The 15118-nt window shown below is 32.9% G+C and overlaps 2 protein-coding genes across 5 annotated transcripts in view; one reads left to right on the forward strand and one right to left on the reverse strand.

Annotated features, from left to right (window-relative positions):
* Positions 1-15118, forward strand: part of LOC111681449 (vinculin) — a 35589-nt gene that overhangs the window by 19948 nt on the left and 523 nt on the right. The window contains exons 3-7 of one of the 3 annotated variants that reach the window (XM_046945595.1): positions 2317-4386; positions 4455-4572; positions 4634-4764; positions 4822-5220; positions 5285-5404. In XM_046945595.1, coding sequence (XP_046801551.1) covers positions 2317-4386; positions 4455-4572; positions 4634-4764; positions 4822-5220; positions 5285-5389 — 2823 coding nt within the window. In that variant the 3' untranslated portion in view covers positions 5390-5404. Of the gene's footprint in view, positions 1-2316; positions 4387-4454; positions 4573-4633; positions 4765-4821; positions 5221-5284; positions 5405-15118 lie in introns of those variants that run through there. The other 2 variants (XM_046945597.1, XM_046945596.1) reach the window with 2 other exon arrangements.
* On the reverse strand, positions 9040-13406 carry LOC124418676 (probable G-protein coupled receptor Mth-like 3). Of its 2 annotated transcripts, none has more exons than XM_046945599.1 (7): positions 12054-13406; positions 11737-11884; positions 11379-11564; positions 11080-11310; positions 9469-9610; positions 9238-9387; positions 9040-9175 (listed from the first exon to the last, which is right to left on the reverse strand). In XM_046945599.1, exons 1-7 carry the CDS (start codon positions 12549-12551, stop codon positions 9115-9117), a joined length of 1416 nt encoding a protein of 471 aa, XP_046801555.1. In that variant the 5' UTR covers positions 12552-13406; the 3' UTR covers positions 9040-9114. The 2 variants fall into 2 exon arrangements, with proteins under 2 accessions (XP_046801555.1, XP_046801554.1); XM_046945598.1 differs by having other exon boundaries at positions 11674-11884.

A 15118-nucleotide genomic window follows, 5' to 3' on the forward strand; every position in this document is an offset into this window, starting at 1 on the left:
TATTTATTATTGTTTTAAATGTTTATTTAACATTTTTCCAAAATATTCCATTTTACAAAAGTATTGTTTGCAAAAAAAACTGTTCATTGTTTATGTTTTTGAGTGAAAACTTGGCAATACTAACAAATTTAACTGAGCTTAAATCTAAAACTGAAAAACACAATTAACGGTTAAAGTCCGCCTAAATTTGTTCCGAGTTTAATCTAACAGCAAGTTAATCCTAGTTTAACTGAGGAGAATCAAACTTAAAGAATCAAACATTATATTTAACAAATTTGATTAGACACATTTCATAAAGTTTGTTATATCGCCGGTTTATCGATAATGTTCGATACCGCGGCCAAGGATGCACGACCTTCAGTATGGAGAATAATTTTTTCTAGATTCTATATTAAGTCTCATCTAAGTCGTGTCAGAAAGTGAATGTAACTGAAAACATGTTCCGATCTTATTATATTAAAGTTGAGGGAGTTGACTTGCATATATCAAGTTTGAAACGGTGCAGATCGCGGCCAACGATTACTTTTTCCTGGAATCCATATTAAAAGTCATCTTAATCGTGCCAGAAAGTCAACTGAAAACACATTTCGATCTTATTTTATTAAAGTGGAGGGACTGATTTCTCCTTGAAATGTTTCAAATATTCACTTGTAGTAGTTTTTGTAGCGAGAATATTGAAGCGAAGCGATCCCACTTCGCATCCTATAGCATTTACAATCTTGTCTTATCTTCTTGGGTATTTTGAATAGAAAGTTCTAGTCAAAGTTAAGTGTATGTGACAGATGGATAAATAGATAAAAAGGACACATAAAAAGTGTCGTCATAGTCGTGTCAGAAAGTGAATGTAACTGAGAAAACATTTCGATCTTATTACATTGAAAGTTTGGTGTATATATAATATATCCTTAGGCCTTCACGCACAAAACTAAACTGCTGATCTAGAAGTCCATGGAAGTACTGAAAAAGACCTGAGGCTTGTCATAGGAGGGGTGTTCTTTTTATTTGATTCCAAATTCACTACATCTGAAGTCATTCTTAGGAAGTTATTAGGAAGTGAAATAGTAGTATTAAATAATACAACTAATTTGACTTAAATAATATTAACATATATAAATAAATTACAGGCAATTATTAACTAACTCGAAAATAAATGGGTTTAATTGAAAATTTTAAACAAAATTAAATTTTTTCGCTTCTTTGGAAGTCAATAAGCATCATTTGATTTGTTTTTGTGTCCATAAGTTTTATTTAAACAATTTTTATGACATACAATGCTACAGCGATACGACATCGATTGTGAATTGGACATATGTGTAGACATTAAGAAAATTTTTAGAGAGAATTAAGAAAAAGAGTCTCAACAAAAGTTTTCTGGTGTGGACCAGGTCCAAAGATTAAATTTTGTGAAATCCAGGTAAAAACGACAATTAAGATACGATTGCTCGAAGGGTGTTACAGCAAAGATGTTAAAAATAGCAAAATTTTGCGAACAAAATACTTAAAAATTTTAAATATTTTGAAATAAAATTAATGTAATTTGTAAAAAAATTTTACATAAGTATACTTTTGATTCGAAATACATACACATACATACTATAATAAATGTAATTCATATTTTCTTTGATTGTTACTAAAATAATATATAAATTTTTTTAATTAGTTTTCAGTTTGTTTTTAATTTAAGCGTAACTAATGTCTAAAAATAATATCTATCATAAATGGCATGAGTAATACCTTATCCAACGTCCGATTTTTAGCTTTCCAACAACTAATCCATCTGTATTTATAAACAAAAAAAAACATCTGTACAGATTGTGTCGGTACTACAGCCACCCACTCTATCTAATGTTGAATTTTAATTCTAAAGATCATCGTGCTGAAAGCCGTTTAGTTTTTTAGACATTTTGATTTTTTTTCGGAAATATGTCTCATGTTGTATTATTTTTCAACGGTAAACTGCTGTTGTTTATAAAATTTTATGTTTTTGATTAAATGCCAAATAATTAGTTATATATGTACAGATATATAAATTTATTTAGATCTGTGATTTTAGCATTATTTTGTTTACATGAGAAGAAACATTAAACAGATAAATCTTATTTTTAAAATTTAAATCATATACGTAATTAATATAGAATGAACTAATTTACTCCATAAAAAAGAAAACTGACAAGACACCCAGTATGTAGTGTAAGACATAAGCACTTGATCATACTAATCTGTTCGTTAATCTACTTAATTTTTCTAATTTTCTAAAAATTCTGATATTTTAAAGCCATATTTAATATAAATTCACTTTATTACTATCTATGCCAGGTATCTCGCTTAGTTATTCTCCACGAAGAAGCCGAAGATGGCAACGCCATGCCCGATCTCAGCCGTCCGGTACAAGTTGTCTCCGCTGCTGTTACCAATCTTGTTAAGGTTGGACGGGAAACCATTAACAGCTCGGATGATAAGATACTCCGCCAAGATATGCCATCAGCATTGCAACGCGTTGAGACTGCCTCGCAGTTGCTTGAAGAAGCTTCAGATATGTTGCGTGCCGATCCATATTCGGGAACTGCTCGCAAAAAGCTAATTGAAGGAAGCCGCGGTATACTGCAAGGCACCTCTTCGCTTTTGCTCTGCTTTGACGAATCGGAAGTTCGTAAAATCATACAAGAATGTAAAAGAGTATTGGACTATCTGGCGGTGGCGGAAGTTATCAATACCATGGAAGATTTAGTACAATTCCTAAAAGATTTGTCTCCCTGTTTGAGTAAGGTTTCTCGCGAAGTAGGAGCACGTGAAAAGGAATTAACGCATCAGGTGCATAGCGAAATTTTGGTACGCTGTTTGGAACAGGTTAAGATATTGGCACCCATTCTTATCTGCAGTATGAAGGTGTACATTCATATTGTGGAGCAACAGGGTAAGGGTGTAGAAGAGGCTGCCGAGAATCGTAACTACTTGGCTTCACGCATGAGTGATGAAATTCAAGAAATTATCCGTGTTCTCCAGCTGACCACTTACGATGAAGATACTAGTGAATTGGATAATTTGACGGTATTGAAAAAGCTTAATAATGCTATTAATACCAAAGCCGAACTGGCCAATGATTGGCTTAACAATCCCTATGCTTTGCGTGGTGGTGTGGGTGAGAAAGCTTTGCGCCAAATTATCGAAAATGCCAATGAGATATCAGAGCGTTGCTTGCCTCAAGATTCTTATCCCATACGCCGTTTGGCCGATGAAATTACTGCCATGGCTAATAGTTTATGTGAATTGCGTCAGGAGGGCAAGGGCACATCACCCCAAGCTGAATCCTTGGCACGCAGTATACGCGAGAAATTGGGTGATTTGCAGTCGCAAATACAACACGCCGTTGTGGGTGTTGACAAGGCTGGAGTACAACAAACCGCCCACACCATTCAGGGTCGTTTGGAGCAGGCCGTTAAATGGTTGCAAAATCCTGAAGTAAATGATGGTGGTTTAGGTGAACGTGCAGTTAATTTAATTGTCGAAGAGGGACGTAAGGTAGCTGAAGGTTGTCCTGGTCATCAAAAGGCCGAAATTATGCAATTGTGCGACGAAGTAGAGCGTTTAAAGCGCCAGGCTGCAGGAAACACTCCAGTAGCCAAAGAAGCTGCCAAGAAGTTGACTCAAAAACTGCATGAACTCAAAGCTGCTGTACAAAATGCTTTGGTTAATCGCATTGTACAAGATTTTATGGATGTTAGTACGCCCTTGAAACAATTCACTGACGCCGTAATGTTGCCCGAAGGTACGCCTGGACGAGAACAGAACTTCAACCAGAAATCCAATAATTTACAAGCATTTAGTGATCGTGCCTCAAAAACTTCACGTATGGTAGCTGCTGGTGGTGCTTGTGGTAATAAGAAAATTGCCGAAATCTTGCTCTCCTCAGCGACACAGGTGGACTCGATGACACCACAACTAATCAATGCGGGACGCATACGCATGAACTATCCAACCAGCAAAGCTGCCGATGAGCATTTGCAAAATTTAAAACAACAATATGCCGATACAGTTTTACGCATGCGTACTTTGTGCGATCAAGCCACCGATCCTGCCGATTTTATTAAAACTTCCGAAGAACACATGCAAATGTATGCCAAACTCTGTGAAGATGCCATTCATGCCAAACAACCCCAAAAAATGGTCGACAATACTTCCAATATTGCGCGTTTAATCAATCGTGTACTGTTGGTGGCCAAACAGGAAGCTGATAACTCGGAAGATCCAATATTTACGGCCAAACTTAATGCTGCCACTAATCGTTTGGAAAGCTCATTACCCGCCATGGTGGGAGATGCTAAGCGGGTTGCCACCAATATCAATGATCCAGCGGCAGCTCAAGCCTGGAAAAATTCATTCCAAAGAGTAAGTACAAATGTGGAGAGAATTATTATTGGAGCATTACTTATTTTATTGATAATAATTTGTTTTAGCTTTTGGGAGATGTACGTGATGTAAGAACTGCTATGGCTCCACCAGCACCACCATTACCCGATATGCCACCACCACCAATTCCAGAATTCAGTGTCATGCACTTGTCCAACCAAAATGGTGAGATGAGTTTTGGAAATTTTTTTAAAAATTTTTACTTAACTTTTGCTTTTTACTTTAGTTGAACGTGCTCCCCCAAGGCCACCTCTACCCCGCGATGGTTTGGCACCCCAGAGACCACCTCCACCAGAAACTGATGACGAAGATGAAGGCGTATTCCGTACTATGCCTCATGCTAATCAACCTATTTTGGTAAGTTTGTTACGATTGTTATATAATTGTTTGGGTATAACTTTTCTTCTTTCTTAGATTGCTGCCCGTGGCCTACATCAAGAAGTGCGTCAATGGTCGTCCAAAGATAACGAAATCATTGCTGCCGCTAAACGTATGGCTATTTTGATGGCTCGTCTCTCCGATTTAGTGCAATCCGATTCTCGTGGTAGTAAGCGTGAATTGATTGCCACCGCAAAGAAAATTGCCGAAGCCTCCGAAGATGTTACACGTCTGGCAAAGGAATTAGCTCGCCAATGTACCGATCGTCGCATTCGTACCAATCTGTTGCAAGTTTGCGAACGTATACCAACTATTGGTACACAATTGAAAATTCTATCCACCGTTAAAGCCACCATGTTGGGTGCTCAAGGTTCCGATGAAGATCGTGAAGCTACCGAAATGTTGGTAGGAAATGCCCAAAATCTCATGCAAAGTGTAAGTACCACTAATGATGTCAAGAATATGTACTTTTTTTAACATAAAATTTCTATTATTTTAGGTTAAAGAAACTGTGCGTGCTGCTGAAGGTGCTAGCATTAAGATCCGTTCAGATCACACCAATCGTTTGCAATGGGTTCGTCGTCAACCTTGGTATCAATACTAAGAGATTTAACAACAACAAAAATGGTTGCTACATTTACATCTTTATTATGTTAATTTTATATTTTTTACTTAAAAAAAAACTCCTAACTTTAGTGCCTTTAATATTAACCATGATTGTGAATTAATTAATGATATTTATTATTACTCTTAATTACTTTATTTGTGCTCATTATCAAAATATATGTATGTATATTTAATATTTTTGATGTAATTGTTTTCCTTTTAAGTTTTTAATTATCTACAACGAATTTGCTGCTCCTTTCCCCTTTCATAATTAAATCGCAACGTTTGTTCTGGTTCTGGTCGATGTCAAAAGAATTTTTGCTTTTCAAAATTGATGAACTATTCCTTAATCCAGAAAATTTGTGTGCAATAAAATAAAGTTGTTTTAACTAGTTTACACAAAAATTAAAATGTTCTGCATTTAATTAAATATTTCTAATATTTACTCAGCTCTAAAGTAGAAAAAATGGTTGCCAAAATTATTTCAAAATTTATATTATTTAATATTTTTTGTTCGATTTTAAATCCATATAATAACAATTTTTTAAATGTATTACTAATCATAAAAATAAATTATTTTGATTAAAACTTTTTAAGTTAATTATTTGTAAAGAAAGTATCAAAAATAAAAATCTTGTAAAAAAATCAAAATTGTTTTGTTTTAAAATCGTGTATCGGTTCATATTAGAAAACTTTTTTCTTAATTCTCTTTTATAGTGCCTGCTCACAATGAGCAAATTTTCTCGTTCAACTTTTAGATTTTGCTTGAGACAGAATAAGGAGGATTATATTTATTTTTTCTTTTCCACAAATTCAAAATTTTTTCAACTAAAGTTAATCAATGTGAAACGGCACAAAGTTGCCCTCTTTCGTTAAACGATTAAATTAATATTAACCCTCTAAGGGCCAATCTTTAGGAGAAGGATTAAATTGAAATTAATCTTTTTAATTTAATGGCGGGATTCTTACTCCTCAGTTAAACTAGCCTTAACTTGCTGTTAGATTAAACACGGAACAAATGTAGGCGGACTTTAACCGATAATTGTGTTTTTCAGCTCAGTTAACTTTGTTAGTATTGCCAAGTTTTTACTCAAAAACATAAACAATAAACAGCTGTTTTTTACAAACAACACTTTTGTAAAATGGAAAATTTTGGAAAAATGTTAAATAAACATATAAAACAATAAACAGTAACTTTACTGATAACTTAAAAACACGAAACATATATTAAACCAGGATTAACCAAAGAAAGAAGATATTATCTTTATCAGAAAAACTCCCCTCAATCAGCTAATTTTGTTTGCTAGTTTAAGTGCCCCATGGAGGTGGTTTAAACTTGAGCAAGAAATGCAAAAGTGTAAACAGCTGATGCCTCGTAAACTGTGTAACCTGTGCATGTTTCCATTCTCGCAATTGAATTATATGAAAATTGATTTACTCAACCCTTATAAGTTTGAGCGACTATTTAGATTGGCAGACTTGAACAGTCTCTTTGTGCATTTAGTAGAACTGCTCTGTATTGATCGTGTTTTTAACTTAAGCACTTAAATATTCACATTTTAAATTTATAATTTTTTGTTTAAACAATATTTTTAAATTTCATTTAACAAATGTATACAAATATTGTAATTGAACAGAATTTGAAGAGGGGTTTCATGAAACATGTCGAATAAATTTGCACAAATGGGAAACTTAAGCTTTTAAAAGACAACCCCTTATATATATTTTTTTAAAATTATTAAATTTAAGTTTTCATTAATTTTCATATTACATTTGCAATTGTCTTCTTCATTTTTATAAAACATGCATTGTTTTGATAACAAACAGTGACGTTTTCTGTATGGCAACACTTTAATATTGTACTCAAAAACATTAAATGGGATTAATATCAGAATCAATTTATTTTAAGATTTTAAATTGGCAGTTTTCCAAATCAAACTTATTTGAGTTTAGCGGATAATATATACTCCTTAATCTTCTAATCGATATTTTTGCAAAATTTGTTGAAAAGAGAATAATTTTCTGCATTATATACATATGTTTTTTGGTCGGAGGAGTCGAATTTTTTTTTTTGGTAAATTAGAGAAGTTTGCGTTTCAGGTGACGATATACAGTGATGTTCCAAAAAAAGTGCTGCGTATGAACCACGTCAAAACATTTTAGAACTTAACCATCTCCTTTCAGGATAAGCTTTTATAAAGATAGTGATTTGATGACATTTTTATCGGATTGACATTTGATGAATTGAGTTTTGTATTTTTCAAATCAAATCCATCAAAATGACGGTCCACGCTAGGAAACTGTTTTTGCGTTAGAGTGAAAGATAAAGAATATTATTCATCTCTCTCCCGGTACGGAGTTTCTCGTACTCGGAAACTTGTTTTATTATTCTTCTCATTCGTACATAAACCCCTGGTTCCCACAGGTCCAACAAATCAATATAATTAACACGTAGTTTCTGAAAAAAGATGTCTATATGTAGACATTAAGGAAACTTCAAAAGAGAATTAAGAAAAAGTTTATCAACAAAAGTTTCCTAGTGTGGACCAGGTCTTATCTATATTGCGGAACCAGTTTTGTGTAAATTTAGATTTAATATTTAGTTACGATATATCTATATACATATCGATTAACTACCATCAGATACGATAATTTCAAAATCGAAAGAGGGAACTGATACATGGATAAGTGCAACATCTTTTGCTGAAAGTTTGGAAAAACGTGTCATTGGATTTTTTGTCTTTATACCCCTCACACCTCTATACTGGGGATGATATTAAACAAGTAATGTTTCCACATTCGGCTGTGCCGAATCTTCACCAAGTATGTTTAAAAAAAGTTTTTATTTATTTTGTTTCTCTGCACATACACACAAACAAATATTAACTGTAGCAGAAAGAAATATTAACCGTTGTACTGTAATACCACCTTCAAACTGTATTACCACCCTCAAACAAATATGAGCTGTATTACCAACATATTCCTGCTTTATCTCCTTGTTCTTGTTATACCCACTTACCTTCGTGAGAACAGAACAGCATGCAAACATACAAAAAAAATACACAGCTGAATAAAACCAAATACATCTCCACACGCACATGTACATCCTTATCCAATTCATAGTGTTGTTGTTGCTTTTTTAACAAAGCATGAAAAAATGTGGCTTTTTTGATGAAATTTTCAGAGGTTGTCTCCGATTTTTGCTCATATCTCCGTTATTTATAAACCGATTTTGCTGATTTTAAATAGCGATCTTCTCGAAAGCATGTCCAACTGAAGTATTGAAGATTCGGATCTCGCCGATATCTGGGGACCTCTAAAAACTGATTTCAACAGACAGACGGAACAGACAGACAGACATGGCTTAATCGACTCCGCTATCTATAAGGATCCTGAATGACAAACTTATATAAACTTAATAAGTGCATAGAAAAATTAGTCACACATCCTAGAATAGCTTTTTTAGCAATATACCTGCATTCGTCCATAAGACCTGGTTCACACGGGGAAACTTTTGTTGAGAAACTTATTATTTTGTGTGTGAGAGAAAGAGATGGTTGATATTTCTTTCTCTCACACACAAAAATCAAAAGTTTCCCAAAAAAAATTCCCAGTGTGAACCAGGTCTAATAAAATGAGTCAATACAATTTTTATTTATTACCTACTGTATTCATGGTAAATATAAACATTAATTTAAAATATTTTACACAAAAATACTGATATTATTCTATAAGTTCTTCTGTATTGATAACATTCTCTTCCGGTATTCGATTCTTTTTAATACTGAAAACAATTAAAACTCTTTTTGTAACTATTAAAACTAACAGAAAAGTTTAAGTGCTTACTTCTGTTGCAGTAATATCCAAATCTTTTTTCTAAAAACAGACGCCAAAAATATCATCAGCCCTTCAACGGCATCAGCAATTGAAAATTTTAAGATTTTAAAGGTCCATGGTATATCCAATATTATGAATAAACGCAAGAAGATAATCACACTATAAAAAATCAGTTATAAAATAGAGATTTTAATAATTTAAACTCTTATATAATTTAAACTCTTATATAGAGATACTTGCTTCTTTTTGAAAATCTTTTTATTTTGTGTCCCACTGTTAGGCCTGTTTGTGATAACTACCATTATATAGATCAATTTTACACAATTGAATAATAGTATTAAAACAGTTGGAATGATAATTTGAAGTGAAGACCATCTTTGATCTGTAAAAGAAAAGAGAGAATTGATTATAAAATGCTAGATTCATTAATTTGTTATCTAAAAAAAAATAATTATGCACAAAGTAAGACCTGGTCCACACTAGGAAACTTTTGCTGAGAAACTTTTTCTTAATTCTCTTATGAAGTTTCCTTAATGTCCACACATAGAAACTTTTGTTTTAGAAACTACTTGTAAATTGCATTAATTTGCTGTTGAAAGAATAACAAAACAAGTTTGACCTGGTTCATACTGGGAAACTTATTTTGGGAAACTTTTGATTTTTGAATGTTGAGAGAATAAAATATCAATCATCTCTTTTTCTCACACACAAAATCAAAAGTTTCTCAACAAAAGTTTCCCAGTGTGAACCAGATCTTTCAAAGTACGAGAAACTCCGCACCACGAGAGAGATGGATGATATTCTTTCTCTCTAACGCAAAATCAAAAGTTTCTTAGTGTGGACCGGCAGTAACGGATCGAAAAATGTGTATAGATTTAGTCGCCTTCAAACGAGCACACAAGTAAGTGCCGGTACACACTAGGAAACTTTTTTTGGGAAACTTTTGATTTTGCCTGAGAGAAGAAGGGAAAGAATATCATTCATCTCTCTCTCGCGGTACAAAGTTTCCCGTACTCGAAAACTTGTTTTGTCAGACCTGGTTTACACTAGGAAACATTTTTTTGGGAAACTTTTGATTTTTGTGTGTGAGAGAAAGAGAAATAAATATCAACCATCTCTTTCTCTCACACACAAAATCAAAAGTTTCTCAACAAAAGTTTCAAAGTGTCTGGTTGACACTTTGAAACTTTCGTACAAGAAGAAATCAATGCAATAAATACGTAGTTTCTGAAACAAAAGTTTGTATGTGTGGACATTAAGGAAACTTCAAAAGAATTAAAGGAATTAAAAATTAAAAGTTTCTATGTGTGGACTGGCAATAATATGATCTGCCAAAATTTTGTGTAGAAAAGTACGGATGGGATCGTCTAAACGCAATGTGTAATCAAACCATCACATATTGAGAAAAAATACGGAAGGAAAATTTGACAGTCAAGTTGCTCTCTTAATTTTTTGAAATTATTAAAAAAATTTTCAAGTCGCATTAGATCAGGGATGAAGTTTATTTATGTAAATACATAAGAAAGTGAAACAGCTGTTTCCGTCTTACTTTGTTATTGTTTTATGTAAACACAAAATATACAAATCATACAAGACCTGGTTCACACTGGGAATCTTTTGTTGAGAAACTTTTTATTTTGTGTGTGAGGGAAAGAGATGGTTGATATTTCTATATCTTTCTCTCACACACAAAAATCAAAAGTTTCCCAGTGTGAACCAGGTCCAACTTTTTTTCTTGATTTTTGTTATACGTATGGAATTTCATTTTACTTTTTCATTAGTCTAAAGCGTAATCGTGTGAAGAGCCCTTTACTAACATAAAAGAGAACAATATTCTAAATTCATACTTACTTCTCCACCACAATACTTCATCGAAAATTTCTTCACTTTCCAAAGGATAACTTTTAGACAATTTTTTAAGAATTATTAAACCAGATGCCAGAATCACATTCAAGCCAACGCACACGTAGTATATAGTAAACAGCTTAGAAATCGTTTTAGATTTGCAATTTTTCCAAATATCGTAGGAGAATACACACAGCCATGAAATGGCAATTATCTGAAGAGCTAAACCTGTAAAACCTTGTAAGTAAAAGATTCGTATTTATTAAAAGAAACGATAAGTTTTTGACCATATAAAAAAATCTCACCCATTATGATGATCCATATACCATTCCAGAGAAAATACATTGTATTAAGAAGAGCAAAAGTGACATTACTCAGTGTTATAGCATAAAGATAATAGAAATATAGTTTACCACTCAGATTTTCTCTTAATTCTTTTAGAAAATAATACAATAATATGGTGGGAATTAAAAATAAAATAGATATAAAATCTGAAATTAAATTTAAAAAAAACTTAAAAAATATACATAATTTAAACATTAGAGTTTTGCAAATATGAACTTGAGTTTACATGTCATTATTAAAGGAATAAAACATTACCTTTTACCTCGATAATTTTCAAATTTTCTGATGTTGATAGAAATTTCATCAGTGTAAACGTACCTTTGCTTAGTTTATTCTTTTCGAGGTTATCAACGTTTAAGAGGCAAGTAAACGGTTTTAACGTATAAATGGAATTATCTGTCGTACGCGGCGAATAACAAAATTCAAAACTTTCGAATCGTTTATAAGGCGTTTGTAACACTCCCGTCTGGAAAAAGTTTAAAATTAGAATTAATTTATTGCTCCGATTTTTTTCATCTAAATAACTAAACAACCGCAAAATATTTTTCTTTAAATAATCTGAACTATTCTGATTCATTTCCAATGAATGTCTAAATTTCTTTCATATTTGTTTTATTTTTATTCCCTTAACTTACTTCAGACAATGTCGTGGTATCTGCAATAAGATTTAATGTCATTGTTTCCAAACAGGATAAACCAATTTCAATCACAAATTCATTTAGAATATCCGAAACTTTAAATTTGCCAACAACTCCTTCTATTCGTAACTGCCAAATCATTACTATATCCTTTCTTAGTTTTTCACATTTTTTTGTAATTTCATCGAAATATTCATCCTTTTCACAACACAATCTAATGCAAGGATATTTATCACAAATGCAACCTCTCACATGCAACGGAACCGATTTATTCGTTCCCCATAATACAGCATAATCATAGAGAGCTATTATCTCCGGTGGTATTATTTTTCCTTGATACAAAAATGAACCATTTTGAAATTTATGATGATTTGTTAAATTCACAGTATTTTCATATGAGCATTTAGGTTCCTTGTCGTGGATAAATGTTGATACCGATGAAATACGATAATACAGATGCCATGTCAACAGTAAGAAATATATTTCGAAATCCATTAAATATCGATATTTCAATAAATTTATTTATTATTTATTATATAGCGAAACGTTATTAATTAATACAATATTTGCTTGTGACTATTGGCGAGTTACATTTGAATTTGCCAAGCTGCATTTACTTACAGTTTTCGAGAAAAGTAATCATACATAAAATATTTTAGAGATTTTGTATAAAATTACTTCTAAGGGCCCTCACCCGATCACACTTTACGCAATGTTTCCCCAATGTGTGATGGTTTCAATTCATACTGCATTTAAACGATTCCATCCCTACTATTCTTCACAAATAAAACGTTAAGGTAATTTATATATATTTCATTAGATAAATTATCAATCAAGCTCCTAAAACTCTCCTTCTTCCTTTGAAAATGTGATCTTTCAGCTCGTCATCTGCTTTTTTCAATTTCTCGTATGCATCTGTTGTCCTACGGAGTAAAGAAGAGAAAGAGTAAAGAGCATGGCCGATTCCTCGTTCCACCAGCGTTTCGGGATATATTTTTATTATCCTATGTTTCAATTGATGCTGCTTCTCTTGCCTTATCCACTCTCGACACAAAATCCTTCAAGTTATCGTCCACGTTCAAGCTGGATATATTGCACAGGTTATTACAAAAAATCAAATCACTGATGATCTGGAGTTCGGTGTAATAAAGGTTAGGTCTCCATTATTCACACAAAAGAACACCTTTCAAGAATCTACCCCTGGTATCACAACGCTCATCAACCCGTAGTGTAGACTTCGCATTAAAATCGCCGCAAATGATTATAGTTTCATTCATGCCAACTGATTTCAGGAAAATCTCCTTCTCGAAACCCTCGATTGATCACGGATAGTTCTCAAAGATGTTAATATTTGACCAATTGCCACAGAGTTATCACAGTGACCAAGACCTATTAACGAAAATTTTATAATCTTACGGATATAAATTCCCACTCCACCATGCCATCCGCTCTGTCCCTGCCAACGAAATTAAACTCTCTGAGACTTGAACAGGGGTTATCAGTAGGGAAAGCCAGTTTTTCTTGAGTAAATACTATCCTATACTTATCATAGAAATCTTTGTGTCTTCTTAAGATTTCCCTTGCATTCTACTCCGCTCTCATCCTATTATTATTACGAATGGCATTACACTGTAAATCGCCCTAGTAGCCGCCTCCTGATGTGTACTCTGAATGTTATTAACTGGTCTATTCACCCTGAGAGGGGGAAAATAAGAAACATCATTCTCCTAATCCGCAAAACGATTCGAAAAAGATGAACTGAATCGAATGCGAGCTTCCTTCATCGACAAATTATCCAAGGTCATAATCTTCTTAATGGCAAAAGCCTTCACACGTACAGGGCACTTTCTATCAGTAGGAGTGTGATCCCCCTTACAGTTTCTGCATGAAATTACCGCATAGGACTACACTCCTTCACGTTGAATGAAACATGATCGTTTAGCACGTTTAGGTAATGGTATACGCACAATTGGGACGAACGACGAATTTCGTAAAGCACGACGAACTAGTCGAAAAAATTTGTTGCGTACTGCGAATTCGTTTCAAAATATTTTATGTTCGAAATTGGAAAAAGTAATCAAAAGGAACAAAAATTATATTTTTGTGAATCTCCACGATTTTGAGATAATTTTAACAGCTTTTAAATTTATTCGAACATTACTTCGAATTTTCGAACTTTATTTTAAAAATTCCAAACTGCCAAATTTCAGACAATTCGAGCCACCAGAACTGGTTTTAATGGCTTAAAAAATTTTTTCGAACCTAAGTTCGAATTTTCGAAAATTTTATTTTTAGTTTTTATGACGCAGAGATTATTTTAAGACCATAAAAATTTTTCGAACATAACTTCGAATTTTCGAATATAATTTCGAATATTCGAATATAATATTGTATTGTCATTAGCTGTACTCACAACCGGCGCCAAATTTTAGAAAATGGTCTTAAAACAATTTTCCCCAATTATTTCGTCGATCGTCTGCGTAAGAAATAGAAATAAACCTATCGCAACCTATCGTTCGTTACGTATGACGAATTTCGTCAGTGTGTTCTATATCTGACGACGAAAATTCGTTCCAAAAAATTCGTTGTTCGTCCCAATTGTAAACTTATAAATATATTAATTCATTTAATAAAAGAATATATTTCATTTCCTCAACTTTTGTATTATTAGAACTGTAAGTGGCTGATTTGATTTGTGAGTTACTGTATGTTTTAATTTTAAATATGTAGTTGTAAAAAGTTACAAAAATAATTGCAGATTATACATGTATGTAAATAAAATAATTATAAATATACTTACATACAGTGAACACAATAGCAGATTAATCTTTGAATAGCTTTAGACTACGTATCACATAACAAACAAGTATGAATGTATAGTCGGGCATAGCCGACCATATGATACCCTACACCAGTCAGTATGTATGTTCAAAGGGAGAGCTTTAAGGGGAGTAGGGCAAAATATGGCCCTATCCTTAAAAATGTTGGTAGGGGGAGTTAGATTAGTGTTTGTAAATGAATTTTAACCTTTAAGTCATTTTCTGGAGTTTGTATGGGGGATA

The sequence above is a fragment of the Lucilia cuprina genome, chromosome 3 (genome assembly GCF_022045245.1).
Source record: "Lucilia cuprina isolate Lc7/37 chromosome 3, ASM2204524v1, whole genome shotgun sequence".
NCBI classification, from domain to species: Eukaryota; Metazoa; Arthropoda; class Insecta; order Diptera; family Calliphoridae; genus Lucilia; species Lucilia cuprina.

Excerpts from the sequence above, each read along its gene's own strand:
- LOC124418676 (XM_046945598.1), bottom strand. The coding sequence starts at position 12,551 with ATGGATTTCGAAATATATTTCTTACTGTTGACATGGCATCTGTATTAT. Across the intron at positions 11,311-11,378 it reads TATATGGATCATCATAATGG|GTTTTACAGGTTTAGCTCTT; the intron begins GTGAGATTTTTT and ends TTTACTTACAAG. Across the intron at positions 9,611-11,079 it reads TGAAGTATTGTGGTGGAGAA|ATCAAAGATGGTCTTCACTT; the intron begins GTAAGTATGAAT and ends TTTCTTTTACAG.